At 56.8% G+C, this 23,681-nt stretch overlaps 1 protein-coding gene across 1 annotated transcript in view; it reads left to right on the forward strand.

The window, feature by feature from the left end:
* The first annotated feature begins 10,642 nt into the window (after positions 1–10,642).
* Positions 10,643–23,681, forward strand: part of PXDN (peroxidasin) — a 66,961-nt gene continuing 53,922 nt past the window's right edge. The window contains exon 1 of the mRNA XM_081797262.1: positions 10,643–10,962. Coding sequence (XP_081653388.1) covers positions 10,763–10,962 — 200 coding nt within the window. The 5' untranslated portion in view covers positions 10,643–10,762. The remainder of the gene's footprint in view (positions 10,963–23,681) is intronic.

A 23,681-nucleotide genomic window follows, 5' to 3' on the forward strand; every position in this document is an offset into this window, starting at 1 on the left:
ACCGACCAGGTAAGACTCACATTTTCGGGGGAGGTTGGAACGGCAGTCAGGTCAGGTATGAAGGCCCAGTTTGGTGACTTGGCTTAAGTAACACCATGTGGAGGCCTGTGGTTTTCTTTTTCACGGGACCAGTGGGAGAGTGTGCTGAATTCCTCGCTTGCCGTGGCCATGGTGACGAGCAGCATAGCCTTGGAGGACAAACACGGAGCACTGAGACCACAGGCCTGGGTTCATTTACAACTTGGTTTGGCACAACAGAAAATCCCAGTTTAAGAGACCGGCGGCCAGGACCCCAGCTATGTTTCATGAACCCGTCCTGGGATGCGGTTTATTCCGTGCCTTCATTCTGGGTGGTGTGGGAGACCAGAATGTGCCCTCCCAAAGAGGTCTCTTTAGCACAAGGATTCTTTTGCTCTGAATATTTTGAGAGAGGCAGGCAGAGGAGAAGCTCTAAAGACAAAGGCTACAGTTCCCTTTTGTGGGGGACTTGACGCTGGTTTGTCAGGGGGCCTCCCTCTCTGAGCTGGCAGGGAAGGACGATTGTAAATCGCGGGAGCTTCTTCTCGGTGGAGAATTCCTGGGGTGTCCCCTGTGTGCAGGTAAGGTATACGTGTGACTTCTGTCCCTCGTTTTTCTCCTGGTACAGGGGGTCCAGCCTAGAACATGGAAGGGCAGAGGGAGGGTCATTTTTCTCCCCTATTCTGGGGACAGGCTACGTCCTGGAACCCTGAAGTCTTCAGGGTGAGTAGCCACTCCGACGGTGAGCCTAGGAGACCACTACTTACGGAGACTCCCTGGTCCTGCTCATCTGCCGCCGATGGTGGCCGGGAGCAACGACCCTCTGGCTGCTCTGAGAGCCCGGTGAGATGCGCTCAGACAGGCCGGTCACACTCAGACCTAGCTCAGATCTCTTCGCACACACTGACCTCGCTTCCACTTTCAGGCCCTCTGGGGCCCTCTCCATGGCTGCCCTCCCTCAGGTGCTCCCCATCCACAGCTCATGGTGCTTCCCACACTTGTCATTCCTTCTGGAACCTTCCTCAGGTGACCGGGAAGGGAGGGGTACGGTGCATTCCACTCGGGCCAGAGCCGCCTCGTTTGGAGCACAAGCACGTGATCCAGCCCTGGTCTCTGAGCCGAAGGCCAACATAAGACCTGGGAAGCCTTGCGTAACCGTGCGTCCCTAAAATAAGGATTCCTACAGAGCACAGAGTTACGATTGCTGGGATACTAACTTTCCGAGGCTGTCGGAACAAAGTGCCACAGACTGGAGAGGTTAAAACCACAGGATGTGTTCTCTCCCAATTCAGGAGGTTGGAAGTCTGAGATCCAGATCTACGCCCCCCGGGGAAGGTCGTTCCTGCCTCTTCCAGCTTCTGGGAGCTCCTGGTGGTCCTGGGCATCTCTGCCCCTCTGCCCTCCAAGTCCATCTTCACGCAGTGTGTTGCCTCTTCTCATTAGGATGACAGTCATCACCTGTCGGGGCCACCCCAGCGATCTCATCTCACCTGGACCGTCTGCAAAAATCCTGCTTCCCTGGGAGGTCACACACACAGCTCCCAGAGATGGGACTTCAGCCTATCCTTCAGGGCACAAGATACAACATGATGAAGTAGAATGCCCATCCTCAATATGTACAGGGTCATCCTGTGGAGTGGGGTCAAGAGCTGAAATTTATCACTCCTGCAGCTTATGAAGCTCAAAATCGGCTAGTGATTTTGAAGGAATGCCTGATAATTAAAAGGATCTAGAAGCGGCGTGAATCAAGATTGAGCTTTATAACAAGAACGGGCTAGACTCTGGCTGAGCTCTGACATGCCCAGACCCGAGGGTGGGGCGACAGTGAGTACTGGTTGGCTTGCCCCTGCGAGCCATGAGAAGTCAGGCTCTCGAGTGCCCACGTGCTCTGTGCCCGTGGACCCTTTTCCAAACAGTTATGCCCCCCCATCAGCCTTGCTCGGGCCTGGGTCCCCAAGACTCCTGCCCTGCCTAGGTGCACTTCCAGGGAGAAAGGGCCACAGATGAAGGAATGTGCCAGCCCGAGTCCACGCCCAGCTCCATGTTCTGAGAATCCTGGAATCAATCCCCTTCCCAGAGGAAGGGCCGTGCATGCACTCCCGGCCTGAGGGGCTGTGACAGGTGCGGCCCGCGTGCTGAGGCCTAGATGACGGGCTGCGAGGGACCTTCTGTGAGCCCGGCCACGCTGGAGTCTCCGTGTGTGCACTTGCTCTGGGCCGGAGAGAGCGAGGGGCAGGACTCCTGCAGGCTTGTCCCAGACCCTTCCACTGCTCCTAGGTTCGGGCATTCACTAGGCCTCGACACCTAGAAAACGGTCACATCACAGTTACGGTTTGTCACCGGGAAAGGACACGTTAAAATCAGCAGGGGGGAAAGGAGCAGGAAGGAGAGCTGCTGGGGCACCTCTCAGTGGGGCCAGCTGCCCCCCAGAAGCCTGAGGACCAGCTCTGCCCAACACACTACCAGGGCGCAGAGTGTTCCCAGACCTGGACCGTCCCCGCAGCTGCCGTGACAAAGTACCCCAAGCAACAGAAAGTCTTCTCTGCCAGTTCCGGAGGACAGAAGTTCAAGAGCGAGGTGTGGGCAGGGTCGCGCTCCTGCTGAAAGCTCCTGACGTGGGCCCTCCCTGCCCCTTCCGGCTCGTGGGGTTGCACGCAGTCCCTGGGGCCCTCCGGTGTAGGGTGTCCCGTGCCCACCTCTGCTCCGTCACCACAGGGCCCTTCTCTGTGACCGTGTCCCCATCACTCCCCTGTTCCTGTGAGAACACAGGGCCCCACCTGCTCTCCTCCGACTTCAGCCACGTCTGCAGCAGTTCTATTCCCAAATAAGGTCACATCCCCAGGGGCTGGGGGTAGGACGTCCACATGTCTTCTCGGGGGACATGGTTCAACGCACACCAGGTGGCCAGAACACCTGTCCGGGGAAGCTCCCCGAGCTCACTGAAGACTCCAGGGTCTGGCCACAACATCGGTGTCATTTGCAAACACCAGTGGGATGCCCTTGATGCTCTGGTTGCAGAAACACTGTTAAATAAGTCACTGTGGGAACCCACAAGAGCCGAACTGAGAAATTAAAATGACACGAACCGTCAGTCCGAGATCTGGTTTCTCTAATGACAATGACAAGGAAAAGCAGCAGAAAAGCTTGAACTTTTGACCTATAGGGTGGGCATTAAGTCTGAAATTTGGGGGCCACAGAGGAAAGCCACATCTTGGCTAAGATGTGTATCCATGTCTTTGTTTCCATCAATTTCCATACAGTATTTCAGACAGTGTCCTCTCAAAGCACAGTCGGTGTTGAATCCACGTAGCTCCAAAGACGAAACCGTCAGAAAGGAAAACAGGACACAGCTGAGGCGTCCGGTTAACGCACGGAGACCTTCACACCCGTGACCTGTGTTTGCACGGTCTGCTTGCGGACCGGCCGTCCCGTGTCCTCAGTGTGCCCGGGGTGAGCCCGCACCCCAGTGCCAGGCTGGCCAGGGTCCCGCCGGGGAAGGGAGGCCGGGCGGAGGGCATCAGCCTGCACTCGTTGACCCCACCAGACACGAGGGCTTCAGGACGTGCCGGTCACCATGCTCATGGTTCTCCTAGCCTGGCTTTGTTGCCTTGTGGTGTGGAGTGCGGTTTGGGTATGAAATCATGAAGTTTCCGTGTCATGACAACTCTGACCAAAGAAGGCCATGTCCTTCAGAGTGCTGAGAGCCCTCCCTGCCAATCGGGGCCATGCAAGTGACTCATCGGCTGGGAGCTCAGAGATGTGAACTCATTTCGCACACGGAGGCCTGAACTCCCTTTCCCAAAGTGAGCAGGTGTCCCTTCCCCTCAGCTGGGAAGCAAGCTTTACTCCTTAGAGAAGTCCAGGCTGGTGGAAAGGGGCGCGGGCCCCGGTGGCCCCTGCTGCGTGGGGTGCCGGCCCCACGACACACACAGCCCGTGTCCTTTATGCCCGTTCTGGGCACGCGGTTCCATCCCAAGGACAGGGACTCCGCGCTTCTGACGGCTTGGTTTGTTCAAAGTCGGGCCGCACGCGGCCCCTGTGTGATGTGCGCAGACTTTCGAAATCATGCTGAGTTGACAAGGGAGGATCCTGGGATTTTGTCATGAAATAAGCCCCTTCGCTCCTTGGTGGGACGGTGTGCACACCCACGCTGAGCTCCCGTTCCGTGGCGCTGGGGCTGACATTCCTGGGCTGCTGGGTAATGTGAGGCTTGTTTACACTGATTGTGTGCAGACTCTCGGAGATTAGGAAGTATTAGTCAGCCGGCTGCAGCCAGGGGCCCGCGAGCCCACAGCCCACGCTATTGTTCTGAAAGTGATTAATTTATTAGAAAGGATTATGGGGCATTTTTGGCAAGAGCTAATAATGATTTCACCTGGGTCAGCCGAGCGCATGCTCAGCATTGCACTGTGTGCCTCCGGCTGGGGGCAAGTGTGTTCGCCAAAATGGGAGGTGGAGACTCCTCAGTGCTCTGTCGGTCCCGCATGAGGGCTGTGAGAGCCCCCCACACAGCTCGCAGAGACTGCCGGGTTTTACGGAAAGCACGCACTCCTGCAGAGGCTTGGACTGCCCCATGCTTCTCGTGGCCTCAGTTCCCCTGAGCTGCCCCCCTGGCCCGGGAAAGGGGATGCCCTCCTCCCAGGGAGAAGTCCAGCGTCCTCTCTAGGAGCAACCCCACGACCTAGCCAGGAGGGTCCAGGAAAGGCTCTGTGAGCTTCAAACAAAGTGACTTTTTATCTAGTTGAAAACGCTTCATGTTGAGGGGCGAGTATTAAAACTCCTGGGGAGAGTCTGAATACATGTTTATTAAACCCAAAATCACAAAGTAAGCATGAAAAGCTCTATTTGAAGGATCCTTACGTGAGCTTTGTTCTCCACCCGGAAGGCGCCTTGCTTACCCACTTGCTCCACAGACCTTTCCCAGAGGCCTCGTGGGGGGTGTCGCCAGCCCAGCCCGGCTGTCCTCCCGGCTGTCCTCCCGACTGTCCTGCCCGGCTGTCCTCCCCGGCTGCCCTGCCCGACTGTCCTGCCTGGCTGCCCTGCCCGGCTGCCCTCCCCGGCTGTCCTCCCCGGCTGTCCTGCCCCGCTGTCCTCCCTGACTGTCCTGCCCATCTGCCCTCCCCGGCTGCCCTCCCCAGCTGTCCTCCCCGGCTGCCCTGCCCGGCTGTCTTGCCGGGATGCCAGGATGTGGATGCCAGGGCGATGGGAAGCAGCATGGAGCCACGTGGGGAGGAGGGCGTGGTGCACCTGCCGGCGGGTGGGCGATGCGGGGTCCCCAGGGACAGGCCTGCGGACTGCACAGGGAAGAAACGAAAGAAAGGAGGCGGGCCCTCCTCTGGGAAAATGCCCCCACTCACCCTTCATCCAGCAAAGGCAGACCCGGCCTCTCCAGGAGCATCCACAGTCGAGACAGGCAGAGTCAGAAGCTCTGCCCAACAAACCAACACGGTCTGTTTTCCCCAGACCGGCAAGATGGGCTTCAGGTGCCAGAGAAGGCTGGGGGCGTTGGAGGGCCCCCCAAGGAGGGCGGTGGGCACCAGGGTGCAGGGGTGGCTTGTGCAGTGGAGGTGACGCAGGCCGTCTCCAGAGAGAAGGGACTGACTGTGATGTTGAGCTAGGCACGTGTCATGTGACTCAGCTCCGCTTCCATCCCGGTGGCTCACGGAGAAGTCTGTGTTTGCCCCAAACTGTGGGTTTCTCAGGGCAGGGGCCCTGCTCGCTGCGTGGACCCCGTGCTCACCAGCCTTCTCCAGGCCTCGAGCTCTGAAGGGAGAGTCACAGGGTCCACCTGCTGCGGCTGGGCGGATTACAGGTCTGGCCGGGGCGTGTTACCGCCCCTCCCCTGCCTTCCGAGGCCTGGGAGGGGTGGAGATGCGCAGGGGGTGGATCCTCACGCCCCTTGGTTCTTTTAGGGTCCCTTTGCCCACCTCAGAAAGCTTGGCTCAGTTCACCTCTCCTGGCTCAACCGTGCACGTGTGCGTGCGTGTCCTCCTGGAACCCGACCGACACAGGGGCCTGGGCAGACGCACCAGACGGTGTGTGTCGATGGGCTGGGCGGGCGCCCGCTGTTTGTGCCCAGGGCCCATGGTCGTGGTCGGGAACAGCCTTACTCAGTTGGGACCCTCCTCCTGGACTTGCCCTCTGCTGCCAGAGCCCATCCTGCGGGCACAGGGAGAACCCCTGTGATCTGAGAAAACCACTGAATTCAAGTGTGTAGCTCGACTTACACAAAGACACCAGAGCTGTACGGAATTTACGCAAACATTCCTCAGGGGGAGAAGCAACTGGAACACGACCCTCCGAAGAAAAAGGCTTTTTAAGATTTCTCTTTTCTTGACCACACTGGCAAGGTATGGGATGCCTGGGGCAGCTCTGGGGAGGGACAGGGAGACGGAGAGACAGAGGCGTTACGTTCTAGAGTATCAGGTTCATGTGCACCCGGGCCTCCCTGGTGGAGCCCAGCACCGTAGCCTTGCCTTCAAGCCCCTCAGCCACGCCACTCACCTTTATTTTGTAAGCTACTCCTGCCTGGGAACTGCTGTGACCCAGCCTCCATGCCAAGTACCTTCCCTGCTGGAGTTCACGACCACTTACGAGGGAGACAGGCCCTTCGATGTGACCACAGAACTTGACTCCATCTCTGTCCCATTGCCTCTGACCCCAGAAACCTCGCCCTTGCTGGGAGCTCAGAATGTGACGTTGTGTGGAAGAAGGTTGCTGTGGATACAATTAGCCACGTTAGGAAGTGATGGCGGGGAGGGCTCTAAGCCAGTGTGGTCCAAGAGGAAGAGGAAAGGATGCCGTGAGGGCAGACAGACACAGGGAGCACCAATGGAGGATCACAGCAGAGGTGGGAGGGATGCGTCTACATGGCCAGGAGCACCAGGGGCGCTGGAGAGAGGCCTGGGGCAGGTTCTGTCCTGGAGCCTCCAGGAGGCTCCCACGCAGCTGATACCTTGCTGGAGGACTCCTGGCCTCCAGGACTGAGAGCCCAGACTCCTGCTGCCCAGGTGCAGGTCTTCGGTGTGGCTGCCGTGGGCGGAGCCGGTGGGGGCTGGGCGGGCACAGGGGGAGGAATTCGCAGGAGGGGAGTGAAGGTTGTGGAGGGAGGCCTGAGCCTCAGGCACAGCCAGGTTCTGCAAGGGGCTGACTCATCGTCTGGGAATGGCCCCACGGCCGGCCTTCCAGCCTTCCAGACTCAGGGCCCACCCAGACCCCAGGAAGCCTCCCGGCAAGAAGGGGGCTCAGCCTGCTGCGTTCTTGTAGAGGACCGTGTGCAGGCAGCTCCTACATCTTTCAGACTCGCTGCCACCTGGCCTCCTGTCACAGATGGGGAAACTGAGACCCAGGGAGGAGAAGAGAGTGGCCCAGAGTGTGAGGCTGCCTGGTTCTGGTTCCAAACCCGCGCCCTTTTCTGCACACATCCTTGAGGACTGCCCCGTCTGGCAGGGAGACAGGCAGGTACACAGATGACATCATTACCCCGTGAAGGGGCAGCAGGAAATACAAACTGCCAACTTCGGGGGGACCCTGTGGGCATGAAGGGTGATAAGCACCCTGGGCTTGGGGCTTCTCACCAGAGCCAGATGGACAACGGGGGCTCTCAGGAGTGGGGGCAGCGGACTGAGCAGGGGAGGAACTGCCCCCCTCAGCTCTGCAGCCTGAGGGCAAGGGCCAGCCCTGGCTCAGCCGGGGCCTTGGGCTGTGGCTATAAGGACATCCAGGTGCCAGGCTCCAGGTGGCCCCAGGCAACTCTGCAGAGGATAAGGGGGGACTGGGGTGGGGTGCAGCGGCCCAGCGGAGGTCTCAGAGGGTTCCCAGCATTGTGTGGCAGCTCCCGCCAGGGCTTGGCACCATGTGAGTGCAGAGCCACCTCCCTCCCCCTGCCCCATCCTCCCCCGATTAGCTACAAGTCCTCTGGCAAGGAGCTTCGATTCTCCAAGCGCTGGTGACTTCTTCATCTGCAGGTCGTTGCACACACACCTCGCATTGTCTTCAGTCTCCAGGGTCACCCTGAGACTCTAGAAAGATCGCATTCACAGAAAACAGAGGGTTGAGGTCAGCACAGAATTTCTTCACCCCTTATCTTGGCTTCTTTGTAAGAATACCAAAGCAACTAAAGGTTATCAATTAGCACAGAGATAGCAGGATTTGGGCCAGATAATAAGATTTGCAAAATCGCCATCAAAGGGAAATGGGGATATCTCACCTGGGTCCTGGGCCACGCCGACCTTCTGTAGCTTTGAAGTCCTTGAATGTTCTGGGGCAAGTCAGGAGCCTGGGGTGTGAGGCTTCCCTGGGCCTCTAGAGGGCAGGAGCAGGAAATAATGAACGCAAGACGCGGGAAGTGCCCTCAGCCCAGCAGAAGAAGGAGCTTCAGTAGGGTGAGTTCTTTCAGGCATGGATGCTGGTACCTCCTCAGCCAGCGCTCTGCAAAGGGCTGTGTCAGCCAGGGGTCTCTGGAGAAACAGCACAATCGCAAGATGGAAGGAAGGAAGGAAGGAAGGAAGGAAGGAAGGAAGGAAGGAAGGAAGACGGATGGACAGATTGGTTTTAAGGAACCCGCTCCTGTGACTGTGGGGACTGGGGATTCCTCAATCTGTAAAGCAGGGGAGCAGACTAGAAACTCAGGCAGGGGTCGAGGCTGCAGTTTTGAGGCAGAATTTCTTCTCTGGGAACCCCCAGCTTTTACTCTTAAGACCTTAAACCGATTGGGTGAAGCCCACCCACATTGTGGCAGGTAATCTTGACTTCACGTTAACAGATCCTACCTGTCAACCAGTGCTAATCTCATCTACAAAATCCCTGCAGCACCACACCTAGATTAGCGTTTGATCAAAGCACTGTGTGCACCCCCAGCCAGACGGACTCCTACAATTAACCCCACGGCTGGTGTGGACAGAGCTGCCTAACTGAGAAGAGAAGCTAACAATGTGTGTGAGAGGCCCACACCTCCTGGGGTGGCCGGACATTGAAGGTGTTTTGTGAAACATGGCCTTTGCCCACTTCAGTCCGATGTCTGGACTGGGAAGGGGTTCAGCCACAGCTGTGACATATTCTCTGTCCCCTGCAGGGAGGATGGTCAGCAGACCCAGGAGGCAGGGTCCCCAGGAGGGAGTCTCGGTGGTGAGCCGGGGGCGGCGGCGAGGGACGGGACTGTCAATGGTTATGGAAAGCAAGGCTACAGAGAACAGAGTTTCTCCAGCCGTGATGAGCGCCTGGAATAGGAATTCACAGCTCCATGAAGCGGGGGTAAGGATGAGGGTGGGGACAACTTCCAGGGGGAAGTTACGGGGAAGTGGTTTGGAGGACCAAATTAGTGATTCAGGAGGAAAAATACATTTTCAGGGAGAGTCACATTTCACGTTTCTGACATGATAAGCTTAAAATTCTTGCAGGGCATTTAGGTGGGGACTTGTAGAAGTACGGGGAGCCCAGGAGTGCCCACTGGGGGACGTTTATGACTGCTTAGTATACAGCACCCTGGGATGGCTTGTGCTGGGTCCCTAGGTGACCAGGAAGGTTGCTCCATGTGGTAGTGGGGACAGTGGTCTCAAGGACACACACACAAGCCTCCGGAAGGGCCTTGAGTCAGACCCCAGCTCAGCTGCCCCCAGATGGGGACCCTTGAAACTGTGTGCCCTGCAGGTATGTGCTCACCCATCCCCAGGAAGGTGCCTGGTCACTCACCAGTCTCACCTTGTACACCCTCCGGCACCCCTGGGTTAGACTGCCACCAGCCCACACAGCGGACACATCACACACCAGGGCTGCGCCTGGACACTGGCACTTGGTGACGATCTCATCTGCCAAACGCAGGGATTGGGTTCTTGTGAGAATCAGTGGATAACATGTAGAGTGTTAGAACAAAATTGCAGACATGTATGTGTGTGACTCAGTGTCCCCTCCTTTCCACAGCTCCTCCTGTGTCTGCTGGTGGTTCCACCCAAGTCCCACTTGAGGTGGGTGCAAGGGTTTCCTCTGGGTGTGTCCTCCAGGCAGGGAGCTAAAGGGCAATGAGCGTCAGTCCACCTGTCTCAGCACTGAACCCAGGACTGGACATAAATGTCCTCTGTGCTCCAGACAGTGCCCTGGGGCCAGCACTGGCTGAAAGCAGGTCGGGGGTGGGGGGGCGGGCACAGGCAGGTGCCAGGCTGCTTGGCTTCAATCCTGCTGCAGCCTGTGTGTGTTCACAGAAAGAGGAGGGGAAGTTGGTAGATTGAGAGAGAGGAAGAGAGAGGTAGAGTGCAGGAGAGAGAGAGGGAGAGAGAGAGAGGGAGAGGCCCCTTGGAACCGCGCCTGGAACAAAGTGAGCACGCTAAAAGCGCTTTTATAAAACAAAGACCAAAAAAAAAAAAAAACCCCACAAAAAACCCTTTGCACACATGTGGAAAGCGCAGCTAGGCGAGATGGCCGAGGCCCCCAGCTCCCAAGTGCAGACGTGGGCTTGTCCCCGGGGGCCCCATCATCCCTCTGCACCAGTGAGCCTCCAGAGAGGGCTGCCGGGCGGCCCCTAAGCTGGGACCCGGGCGCAGCAGCTTGACGCCGGGCCTGAGGTCCCGCCCCGCCCCGGCCCTCCGGGAGGGTGCGGAGGGAGGAGCTGCGCGCATGTGCACAGCTGGCGCCCCCCGCCCCCAGCGCACAGCTGGGACGTGGGCCGTGCGGGCGGGCGCAGTCCGGAGCCCTCAGGGTCGCGCCGGGCCCACCCGGTCCTCTTGCGTCCGAGCGTCGCGCGCCCAGGGCCATGGCCGTGCGCCCCGCGGGCCCCGCGCGTCGCTGCCTGCTGGCGCTCGTGCTCTGCTGCGGCTGGGGGGCGCTGGCCACTGTCGCCCCGAAGCCGGGCGCCGGCTGTCCGAGCCGCTGTCTGTGCTTCCGTACCACCGTGCGCTGCATGCATCTGCTGCTGGAGGCCGTGCCCGCCGTGGCGCCGCAGACCTCCATCCTGTGAGTGCGGGGGGCGCGGGGCCGGGGGTGGCTGGGTGGGGGGCCCGGACGGGGGACCAGAGGGCGTAGGCGGGGCTGTGGGTCTGGGGGCCGGGCAGTGGCCCTCCGGCCTTTGTCCGCCTTGGCCCGGGCGCGGAGGGCCGACCTGAGCGCGGGGCGCGCGGCCTCCGGAGCTTCCTTTGTTAGCAGCTTGGAATCCCCGGCTGGACGGGGAAGCTGTTGGGGCAACCCGGGAGAGTCCCGCTCGCCGCCCCCGCCGGGCCCCATCCCTGTCCGTTCGCGCCCCCTCCGCGCCCAGTTCTCCCTGCTCCCGCCCCTCTCCGTCCCCACCCTGCCCGAACGCGGTGTATCCCCCACCCCTCCTCCCAGTCCCCTTCCCCTCCTCCGTCCCCTCCTCCGCGCCTCCCCCTCCCCGTTTCCCTCTCCTGTTGGTTTCCCTCCTCCGCGCCCCCTTCTCCCCTCTGCGGCCTCTCTCGGTCCCCCTCCTGCCCTAGGTTGGTGTGCCCCCGCGCCTCCCCCTCCTCCAGGACCGCAATAGCCCCGTCCCCTCTTTGGGGGACATTCCCTCTCGGACCCTCAGAGACCCTTAGCGGCGCCCTTTCCCCTCATCCGCTGGGCGCCGAGAGCCTCCTGCCCGGGTATCCCCTCCTCGAGGGGCGCGCGTTCCCTCGGACTTTTCCGGTGCCCCAGCGAGCGCGGCAGCCGTGGTGCGGGTCTGCGAGTTCCGGGGCAGCTGGGTGTAGACGGAGGACTCGGAGCGCGTTTCCGCCCCGGCGCGCCTCTCGCGGGGGTGCCACACTCGCTGCCACTTGGCGCTCAAGTGGGTACAAAGTGTCGCGCACTTGGCCTCTGCGCGGCGCAGACACCCGTGCCGACCTCGCCTCTCCCCGGAATGCCCCCTCCCCGGAGGCCGACCCCGACCCTCGGCCGCAGCCCAGGCCTAGTGCGCCCCGAGTTGGCTGCAGGCCTCGAGGTTTCCGGATGCGTCCCTGATTAGAAACTCTCCAAATCTGTAAAGGCAGGCATGCCTTTTAGGCGCCGACTGTGTCCGCGTCCTACAGCTGCCCTTCTGGATGCCAAAAATAGTTTCCACTTTTCTTGCCTGAGCCCGACTCATTTTGGCACCGCCCAAGAGCCTGCAAAAGTTGTAAAATCTTGAGTGAACTGTAAGGAAGTGGGCGGACAGCATTGGAACTTTGAAACCGAGGACCTGGCAGACCACCTCCCTCAGGGGCTGCTGACTGTGCAGGCAGCTTCTTGGGGGTCTTTGGCTGGGGTCATTCTCAGCAATGCTGTTCCTTCCAGAGAGAGAAATCGGTTTTCCTTCCAGAGGGTCTGTGTAGCCAACCAAGGCAGACATCCAAGAGGGCATCCCACTCTTAAGTAACGGACTCCAAGGCGGGCACAGCGAGGGTTGTCTGGATATGGATAATTTCTTTACTGAGTCGGTGTTAGAAAACTGGACCCTGAAGTCACTTTTCACATCTGGCCAGTACGGTGCTTTGCCACCAAATCTTAATTGCTTTTTAAAAAAGAGCAGTATTTTAAAATATGAGGGTTGCAGAACAAAAATGGGGTCTTCCGGCTTACTGTGCATGGCGAAATTCCCCTCAGAAACTTAAAGTGTTTCTAAAATAGCCAAGGAAAGTGACATCATAGTGAACACTCACAAGATTTCCAGAAAGCTTTCATTTGCATAAACTTTACCTTATATCTTCACGGATTTTGTAGTTTCAGAAATGTTTTGAAAGGACCATGCTTAGTCTCACGGATTCTCTGAGGCAGGCGGGACAGATGCTCTGCTGACCAAGTCCCTTATAGAAGGAAGATGACTTGCACAGATTATTGGTGAAATGAACACAAACCCATTTTACCACCCTGCAGACTCAGGTCCAGAAGAGGGAGCCTGCCATTGGAGACCCTGGGACCAGGGTTGGGCTGACTCCTGCTGTGATAGGCTCCTGTGGGAGGACATTTTGCAGGTCACTGGGCCCTGGACTGAGGTCACAGGAGCAAGCTAGTAATGGCGAGGACCTAGGCTTTGGGAAACAGGGGACAGTCCAGATGAGAAGCCTCCGTGGGGGACGCAGGAGAGGAGGAGGAGGGTGCGTCTGAGGTGCCAGGCGGCTCCGTCTCTGGGGTCTGGTAGGTTAGAGTGGGTGCTTGGTAGGTGCAGTCACATGACAGACTGCTCATGCAGAAATATTTAATTTTCCCCTGTGGCTTGTTTCCCAGCTCTCTGCTCTCATAAACCGGGATTTTTTTTTTTTTTTCTATTTTTAAATTATTTGGTAGAAATTGGGAACTTAAAAATACGAAGATAAAGACAGAACCTGACCCCCAAATTAGCTGGACCTTGTGACCCTGCATCATCCCTTCTCTTTTAAGACCTCCTGCGTCGCCCCCCCCACTCCCAAAAAAGATTGACTCAGAGCCACTGGGCCTCTGACACTTCCCACGGTATTCCGGGAGTGTGTTCACGCGGGGCGGAACCGGGTTGTTGAGCTTCAGAGTGTGTGGCCGCCCTGTGGTTCTGGTGTGTTTGGCCCCAGCTCGTGCCCACTGGCAGCATCTGCTGGGTGTTCTAGAATGAACTGCACCGGCCCCTTGAGGTCTGGAGCCTGGGGCTGTGATGGGCGGGCCGCAGTGCCCCTCTGGCCTGCAGGCCAGCCGCTTTGCTGCCTTCATGGGCTCCTTCCCCACCGGCTGCTCTTCTGTACACAGGCCTGTTCCAGTCTGGAATGTTCTAGTCTGTTAAGCACTGCAGTAGAAGCTTGTCACCACGATAATTAAAAAGCGAGTCCTAAAACTGTGACATTTCTGCCCTTCTTGCCCTCCTCTGGGGTTCTGGCCTGGGGCTGGCGGGCCCTCTGCCCTCCCCAGCCTCCCCCAACCCCTTTCTTGCCCTGTAGCCTCCATTGTGAGGTCATGGGGATCTACTCCAAAACTGACATCCATCAGACAGCCAGGCCATGCCAGACCACTGTCCATGTGACAGGAAGCCCTGGGCGGGAGGCAGCCTGGGGACGTAGCCCAGCCCCAAAGTAGGCAGGGGGCTCTGCCCGCCAGACAGCTGCCCTGTTCTGCCGCCTCAGCTTCCTGATCACCTAGCGGGTTTGGGGATCTGTGCCTGGATGCAGCCCCACCCAGGAGTATACGAGGCCTTGTGGAGCGCTGGAGAGCGCGGGTCTGCAGGCTGGATGAGGAGGAGCCGCTGGGGCGGGGCCCTGGAAGCAGCTAGGGGCGCCTGCACCGCTGTGTGCTGGGGAACCCGGGACTCCCGCTTCATGGGGGGAGGGCACCCCAGGGCTCCCGCTTCATGGGGGCCGGGGACCCCAGGGCTCCCACTTCATGGGGGGACCCCAGGCCTCCCACTTTATGGGGGGGCAGAGGACCCCAGGGCTCCCGCTTCATGGGGGGAGGGCACCCCAGGGCTCCCGCTTCATGGGGGCAGGGGACCCCAGGGCTCCTGCTTCATGGGGGCAGGGGACCCCAGGGCTCCCACTTCATGGGGGTAGCCCAGGGCTCCCACTTCATGGGGGGAGGGGACCCCAGGCCTCCTGCTTCATGGGGAGAGGGGAACCCCAGGGCTCCCACTTCATGGGGGTAGCCCAGGGCTCCCACTTCATGGGGGGAGGGGACCCCAGGCCTCCTGCTTCATGGGGAGAGGGGAACCCCAGGCTCCCACTTCATGGGGGTACCCCAGGGCTCCCACTTCATGGGGGGACCCCAGGGCTCCCGCTTCATAGGCAACCCCAGGGCTCCCGCTTCATGGGGGGGAGGGGACCCCAGGGCTCCCGCTTCATGCGGGAGAGGGGACCCCGGGCTCCCGCTTCATGGGGGGGAGGGGACCCCAGGCTCCCGCTTCATGCGGGGGAGGGGACCCCAGGTCTCCCACTTCATGGGTGGAGACCCCAGGGCTCCCACTTCATGGGGGAACCCCAGCTTCCCGCAGGCCCCTCTGGGGGTGATGCCTAGCGGCCATCTTCTGTTCCTCTCACTTGGTCCCCCGTCCCCTGGAGACGAGCCCCCTCCGAGTCACCCGCCTCCCTGGCAGCTCCCCACACCTGGCCATCAGGAGAGTCTCATTTCCCACCAACTTCCCTTTGCACAGGGATGAAGTCTCGCTCACAGGGGTTCAGCAGAAAGGTGTGCGAGGACTGGGAGGTGGGGGTGGGCCGTGGAGAGCCCTCCAGCTACTCTTCTCTCTGCGGGTCTCATAGGAAGCTCCTCACCCCTGACCCTGCCCTCTGGGGACGCCCTCAGCTCCTGGGGAGGCTGGCCTGAGGGCTACAAGGTCAGTCCATGTGGGTCCTCTGGGCTCTGCAGGGCCCTTGGGAGCGGTGTTTAAGTGGGAGCCTTTGGCTTACTTAAAACAAATTCCTAATTTTCCTTGTAAGTTCCTTGTTATGATGAAGTCAGAGTCTTTATTATCACAGTGCAAATGGATTTGACAAGTACTATAGGAATATTTTAAATTTAAGGTATTGGTAATCAGTCTTCACAAAACAGTGACGGACCCACTCCCTGCGTGGCCGACTGCCGCTCGGGCCCGTGCGCAGGGCAGCTGCTGGCCGTCAGTTGCCAGGTGGCCGGTGAGCTGCGGTCAGGACAAGCTCCGAGAGGGACCTGCCCTTGGAGAGCCGTGAGTGTGGCGTTCGCCATCGGGGAGTGGGTTCTGTGTGTGGTTCGGATGTTCGGAGAGCCGGCTTCCTCCTCGGTGTTTTCATCCAGTCAAGGGAATACATGGAAAAGGAATGCTCCTCATTCCCTGCAGCTCTGACTCCAGAAGGCCACCCGGCTCTGACTTCAGCTCGGCAGCAGGCCCCGTGCAGGTCATGCTTCACTGGCTTCCTTCTCTGCCCGGCCCTGTGACTCAGTTTCCTTCTGTAGAGATGCCTGGCAGCTGTGGGCTTCCCTTTGGATGGCCTGGGTGCAGCAGGAGCAACTCGGTGTCCACGCACAAGCTCTGGGAGTTGTTCTGGAGCCTGAAGGCGTCTGCTCCGCCCGAGACACAAGCGTTCCTTACAAGGGAGTGTTGGGCAGACCCGAGAGATAGCTGTCGTCTGCACCGAGTGAGGCTTCAACATTACAAGTGTCCGCAGAAAGAGGGAGAAAATTCCAGTCTGCACAACTGATCTCGTCAGTTTGAAAACCAGGTAGAAGTCTGGCCTGCGCTGGGCTGGTGCCCACTGGCCCACCAGTATGAGTTTTCTCTTACAGGAGATGCTGGGCTCTCTCTCCGGCATCCACAGCAGGAAGAAACTGGAACAGATACCCATGGGGCGGCCCAGCTGTGCCCTCAGAGCCCAGGGCTGTAGAGGGAGGGGCTGGTCCAGTGCGCTCCCAGTGTCCACCCGGGTGAGGTGTCCTGAGGCTGCCGTCCAGCCCTGGTGCACGCAGCCCTTAATCGTGACAGTTTCCAGATGTGTCTGGGGCGCGCAGGAAAATACCAGGGAATGCAGCTTACTTAAAAATACATTTTGTGGCGAATTCCATGTAAAAGCAGAGGAACTTCCCTGAATTTGAGGCTTGCACAGCCCCCGGGAGGGGGCTGCTTGTGCCACTGCTCCCCAGTGCGGCCGCCCCCCCAGCAGGTGGCTCCCCGCGGGCGGGCTCCGCAGCCGTCCCCGGGCATGAGTGGGGGCTTTACTGGTGTGGACGATAATCTCACCGATAATCAGCTTAAAGTCTTCTAAATCGATCGTTCCAATGGTTTCTATTTTGTCTTGAAGTTAATCTTGAGAAACAGAAGTTGCAGTTTCTCCTCCCCAGCCCCTGGGCTTCTCTCCAGATGTCTCATGTCCACCAGTAGCCTCCTGGATAAATCCTGAGACCCTGGCTGGCATACATCACTCATCTCTTGATTCCTTTCTTTACTTTGGAAACTGTTACTTCTCCTATTTCTCGACATTCGGGGGGTACAGAGCTTCACTCGCAGACCTCCAGTGGAGAAAGAGTGATCAGCCCCCCTCTGTGTGTCCCAGGCACTCTGTCCCTCTGTAGGATTTTCTTGGGCCCCTTTTTTTCAGTGGTTTGTTCCACATCTGGTTGCCCAGTGGATCCGAAGCCCCCTGAAGATGGGGATCAGGCCCTCTTCAGACTGGAAGCCCGGCGGCCCTGGGTGGGTGGAGGAGGTTTGGGGAGCTGTGCTCCACCCTTTGGCGGGAACAGGCTCTGGCCTCAGGAGCCTGGGAGCTCAGGTTCACCAGGATCATCCCTGCTTTTCTTCTGTGGTCAGGTCTGAAGCGGAAGCTTAACGGGAGATTAGTCCCTTTTTTGACCTTTGTCCTGGTGAATTTTCACTTAAGAAGAAAAGCCTTATTGAGGCACAATTAACATTTTAAAAGGTGCAGCTATTCAAAGTGGTAGGTTTTGACCTGGTCCATTCCTGTGAAGCCCGCACCACAATCAGGATAAGGAAACTCCCTTGCCCCCCAGAGCTCCCCGCCCCCTCCCTGCCCCTTTGGCCTCATCGCTGGTTACTGGGTCTGCCTTCAGGGGGAATGCTGGTCTTTGTTCTCTTCCTGGAATGTCTTTGTCTGGTTTGGGCACATCAAGGTCAGTCTTGCCCCCTAGGATGAGTTCAGGAACATTCCTTCCTTTTCCATGTTTGGGGGGGAGTGTGAGTAAAACTGGTTTTAGTTCTTTCTTCAATGTTTGGCAGAGCTTCCTGGGGAAGCCTCCCGGGCTTGGGGCTTGCGGTTGTCTTCGCAGGAAGGTTTTCAACTACAACACGGATCCTTCAGTGAGTCTAGGCTGCTCAGGCAGTTTTCCTCCTGAGTGAGCTTTGGTAGACTGTGTCTCCCACAGAGCTTGTCCACGTCACTTGAGTTATTGGATTTGTCATCCCCTTACTAAAGGAGGAATCTCGAGGGACGCCGCTTCTCTTGCTCCTGGTGAGAGAAAGGGGCGTCTTCTATTTCCTGACCAGTCCGCCGGGAGCTTTTTCAGTTCTACTGATCTTTGCAAAAACCTAACTTTTGGATTCATTGGTTTTTCTCTTCTGTTTTTTGTTTTATTAGTTTCTGCTGTGACCTTTGTTATTTCCTTTCTTCCACTCTGGACTCCACTTGCCCTTGTCGTGTGCCTGCTCGCGCGTCAGGTCAGCGCCCAGCTGAGCACTCCGTGCTCCGAGGATTCCTCTCCGCTCTTACCTCAGGCACACGGTCCTGCAAATCCGCTGCCTCGGTCTCCCCAGAGGCACCGCATCATCCCCGCTCCTAGGCAGTGACCTGGGGGGCTCGTATGGTCTCCTGGATCCTGTCCTTTGTTGACTGATCTCTGCTGTCCTCACAACACTGTTTGGTGTATTTGGGGAGCTTTTTGGTCGCTTCAGGCAGGAGAGCACGTCCAGCCCCTGTTAAGTCCATCTTGTTCCAAAGTGAGTCCCCACTCGTTTTTGTTTCTAGTTAAAAAAACAAAACAAACCTTTAAATTCTTCTGCAACAATGTGTATTGAAAAGTGAAAATTAGAAGGAAATAACCACTGGGTTCTCATGCCCAAGTCTAGACTTAAAGAAAATTAGAAACTGTTCCACCCTGCAGTTTCCCTTCTGCCTTTGGAATGCCGATCCATCCGTCAGTCAGGGAGGTTAACCTCAGCTGCTGTAAGGAACACTCACCACATGTAGGGGGATTGAAACAATGTGAGTTTTTACTCCACTCACACAGACCGCAGTGTGGATGCTCCTGGCTGGGCGGCTGCCCCTGGGGGTTCCGCTCTGAGCCGGGGGGGCCGCACACCCTGGCCTTGGGATCGCTGCCCCTCCTGGGATAGAAAATGGCACGCCCCTTCATTGACGTTTTATCCAGGACTGCCTTCCAACTACAAAGGCAGAGTTGTGCAGGTGTGGCAAGCCAAAATATTTACAATCTCTTTCAGAAGATGTTTGCTGTGACCGTGACTCAGGGACCCAGGCTCTGGCCTTCCTGTCGCTCTGCGCCCTTACACCCTGGTCCTCCATGCTGTCCCAGCAGGGGGAGAGGGGGAGGCCTCGCATGGTGGGTGCTGCCCCTTGCCCCAACCTGGGGAATGCTGTTTAGCCCGTGCACTTCAAGCGTCTCCTGAGTTTCTGCCACGCTGTGCTGTACTTGGTCGCCCGTGATGACCGTGTTCCTCATCAAGCCCCTCGTCCCGTGCCCTTTGCCGCGGGCGCTGCCGTTCACGCGCACCGAGCAGCTCTGAGCTCTCGCCCCGTTTCTCACCGAGCTCTGCTAGATGCCGGGCTGCTGCTGGCCACAGTTCTCTGTGCCCCGTGACTTGCCGGGGCTTCACCCCCGCCCCCACCTCGCTTCACTCTGGCTCTGGGCTGCAGCCAGTACTACCGCGGGTAGATGCAGGTGAACAACTTGCCCCCTCTTCTTCTAACAGAAGAATTTTGTTACTTGGGGTTAAAGAGCTTACTTATCCCCCATAGAGAGTTGCCTAGTGCGATTATCTCTGGTGGGTCAGAGCAGTCCAGTGGTAGTGACTCGGACATCAGAGCCACGTCTCTTGTAAGCCAGTTGCTGAGCTAAAGGCTTCTCCAAAGGATGACAGACGGGGGCTTGCGTCAGTCCTGGGTAAGCGCAGAGATGATGCGCCAAGGGCTGAGGGGCAGGAGGAGAAACACCAAGAGGAAGCCTTAGTCCTCAGGTCGGGTCGTGAGCTTCTGTTGTGTTTCTGAGGTCTGTACCCAGATATAAACCGTGCTGCTCTCGTAGCCCGCGTGCCAGGGACGAACGCTGCCCCTGCCCGCAGGACCCCGGCTCACTCCTGCTTACTTCCTGCGATTCTGTCGTTGTGTTTGAACTTGTAAGATGTTTGGACGTTTGCCGCACGGCCTTCGCTCTTAGGTGCCCTCAGTTATTCATCACGTCCACCCCTCCTGGGCACGGAGTCGGCTAGCTACAGGGTGTGCAGCGGGCCCTTCCTGCTTGAAGGAAGGTGAGCCACGTTCGTGCCGGGAGACACAGTGGAGGGAGCCGTGAGACCCGCCTTCTTGCCCACTGACCGCACCGTCCAGCTTACTGTTCTTGCAGCATTTTAGAAGTATTTTATGCAAGCTGTACGTGTTCCTGACAGAAAAATGTGAAAATTCAGAGGAACACAACACAAATTACTCGCATTCTTACTAGAGGAAACTGGTAACAGATTGGGCTTGCCGTCAGATGCACACGTACCCAGTCACGTGTGTGTGGATGTGCACGGAAATATGTGTATGTCTGTGTGTCTTTAGGATGTGTCTCCACATCCCTGTCTCCGTATTTACCCTGTCTATCCGCATTAGTCCATCCATATCTTCTGTCTGTCATCTATGTACCTATCTGTGTCATCTATTTTCATCCATCCATCCATGTTTGTATCTATCCATCTGTCCATCTATCTACCCATCTATCTATGTACCTATCTATATCATCCATCTACTTACCCATCTATCATCTATTTATGTATCCATCTATTAATCCATCTGTCCATCCATTTATCCATCCATCTATCCATCTATTATTTATCCATCCATCAATCTGTCTACCCATCCCTCTATCTATCATCTACAAAAATTGGGACTCAATTTATGTCCTCTATAGTGCACATTGCATGTTTTAACTCCTGTGACACATTGTGGCCTTGTGTCTATGCAATAATTAAAGGTCTGCACCATCATTGTTAACGGCCATGTAGTATTTATTTGCTTAAAATCACCAATTTTATTGAACTACATTTTTATGGGTCATTTCTTTGTTTCCATGTTTCTGCTACTTTATTTTTTTTATTTTTATTTTTTTAGATTTTATTTATTTGACAGAGAGAAAGAGAGCACAAGTAGGCAGAGCGGCAGGCAGAGGGAGAGGGAGAAGCAGGCTCTCCGCTGAGCAGGGAGCCCGATGCTGGGCTCGATCCCAGGACCCCGGGATCATGACCTGAGCCAAAGGCAGACGCTCAACCAACTGAGTCACCCAGGCATCCTCTGCTACTTTAAGCAATACCTCCCAAATGTCATTGTGTATATACTTTGGTTACTTTAGGGCACATTTCTATAATCTGCAAAGTCTTGGTCTGCACCAAGGACTTTGGTCAGCACGTTGTGGGTTTTTCCTGGTCTGTTATTTTCCTGGACACTGTTTTCTCAAGGACAGGCGCCCTCTGTTAGCTGAGCATTCATCCCTTACCTGCTACAGAGCTAATCCAATCTGATCAAGGTGAGTCTACAGAGAGAGCGTGGTGCGTGTTGCCGCGGTTGGTGGGAAGCATGGTTTTGGGGCACCTCTCTGATGCCCGTGGAAATGTGATGCCTGTGTCTGTTAGTAAGGACACGTTGGTCATTACAGTTTGTCTTCTCTCTGAAGACTTTGTTCTCAGTTTGTCCTGAAAACCAAACCGAACATCCGATTTGTGTCCATCACTGGGCTTTTGTGTACCGGATCTGTTTTATTTTGGATCCTGACAGGTTCTGTTTGTGGCCTGGTGTTTCTGGTTTGGTCTCTGCCCATGGTTGGCTTTCTCCTGGGCTGACAGTCGCATTGTCACCCTGAGAACCTGCCCTGGGAGGAGCTCCAAGATCCTGCAGCTCAACACCTGGCCTTCTGCTACCAGAGGTGATACTTACGGTTGATCCTAGTTGGTGGTGGTTGTGTTTGTAAAGTCATTGCAGATGCTGGATTAGTGAACACTGACCTGTTAGTCCAGGGGACATTCAGGGCTAGGTTCCTGGGAGCCCCTTGTCAGAACACTTTCATCAACCGATCAGTAGATGACCTTCTTTTGTAAGTGTTTCTGTTTAAGGACACCTTATTTAATGCAGACTTCTGCTTGATTAACCATGAGCTCGAGCCTGAGTAAAGCTCATCTCATGCCCCTGTTTTCTCCGGAGACACATGAAGGCGTCTCGAACTCAGGGGCGCTAGACGCCAGCACCATGCTTGGGGACAATTTTAAGCTGCAAAGTCACCAAAAGAAAGCACAAAAATGCAGACAACTTAGCACTCAGTGGCCGGTGAGAAGGACCGTGCGTACAGCCTAAGCAGGAAGAACCAGGCAGAGGGTCACCTTGTTCCCACCCTGCAGGGAACGTGAGCGTCGGGCAAGTCAGGCTCTCCACCGCTCCCCGCTTGCCCTTGAGTGACCGCCAAACTCCATGAGTATTGATTTTAGGGTCACAGATAGATGTTAGGGAGTGGGAAAATTCCTAATATGGAATCCCCAAATCATGAGGATTGAGTGTGTTCTCTGGTATTCTGGGTAGAGACGCCGACATCCGAGGGACGAGGGAGTGGCCCCCCAGGGTAGACACCGCAGCCCCACTCATTCCTGGGAGACCTTCTCAGTCTGGGCCACGGTTTCTGGGAGGTGCTAGGAATAAGGCAGGTCCCTGCAGAACATGGAAAACTGGACCACGTGAGTGACTTCAAAGTCATGACGTTTAGTTAGTTATTATCTAGAAATGTCCTAAGGAACCCACCGTGGGGGGCACTCGAAATGAACCAGGCTGCCGCCGGTTTCCACCGTGTCGTGGTCAGAGGGCAGGGTGACGATTGCATGGAGACCAGGGTGTGAGACGCTGGGGGCTGACCTTGGGCGTGGCAGTGAGGAAGGATGAGTATCTAACTGAGGGCTGAGGACAAGCCTGTGGAAGCCTATGCCTGGCTAGGGGTGTGCCCAGCCCGCAGCTGAGATCCCGGCGCCATGCTTCCAGGGAGAGCTCATTCACCCCCTGAAGCCTCGGTTTCCCCATCTGTGGGGGCATTCCGAGGAATAAGGAAGGGCATGCATGTGAATCTGCTAACAGCGTTTGCTGTGGAAACGTGTTTTTTCACAACTTCAGTGTGCTAAATTTAGCTGTGGGGCTGCACCAGCGGAGTCCGGGGAACGGAGTGCCCCTGTGCTAGGCCCGGGAGGGAGGGACCTGGGACGCTGGTGATGGGCCTGCGTTCCTCCTGCCACTGTTCTGTTGCATTGTGCACGTACTTTGATTGAGGCAGATACTTGTGATTCAGACAGGAAGTACCACAAAGCATAATTTTCAGTGCATGTTAGAATGCAGTTTTCTCTAACACACCAAACCCAAACGTTTAAAAAGCATGAAGTTTACCCCATGTGGACAGCACCTGCAAGGATCCGGGAAGGCCTCGGTGATCGCCCGTGCCCGTCCTGCCCAGCCCTGTGATGTGCCACACTCAGACAGTCTAATGCTAATTCCTGGCTGAGGACTAAGGACAATAACAACAGAATTCAGAGTTACCCTAAGAAAATAGAAGGTTGACATCAGTACATGTTGCTTTTGCAACGATCGGAGCTCTTGGGTCATTATCTTCTCCTTGTGGGGAGAATAAAACTTTTACAGCCCTTGAGCAGGAAGAGTCCTTCCCTCAGAGGTGTTGTGCAAAGAAGCCTGACTTTGCCGACACGTGAGAGTGTGTGTCACCAGAGGACAAGGCTGCCGCTCATGCGAAGTCCTTGTTCAGCTCATGCCTCACTTCCTTCACAGCTTCCACTAGGGAAGGAGAAGCTAGATTAGGCTCGTTGCTTCCTGGAGTGAAACAATATTTCTGAGATTCTACAACCAGCTGAGCAGCACTTTAACTTTCAAAAATAGCAATCAAAGTGGATACAGTTAGTCATCATTGTTATTTATTCAGACATGTGGGATGTTTGTGTTGGCATGGCAACAGGTGGCTAAATATTAATCTTGAGCATTTGTTTTCCTGTGGATTTTTTGTTGTGTAATTTTCTTACGTCA

This window comes from Leptonychotes weddellii, chromosome 10, assembly GCF_054177405.1.
Source record: "Leptonychotes weddellii isolate Sample4059 chromosome 10, ASM5417740v2, whole genome shotgun sequence".
Lineage (NCBI taxonomy): Eukaryota > Metazoa > Chordata > Mammalia > Carnivora > Phocidae > Leptonychotes > Leptonychotes weddellii.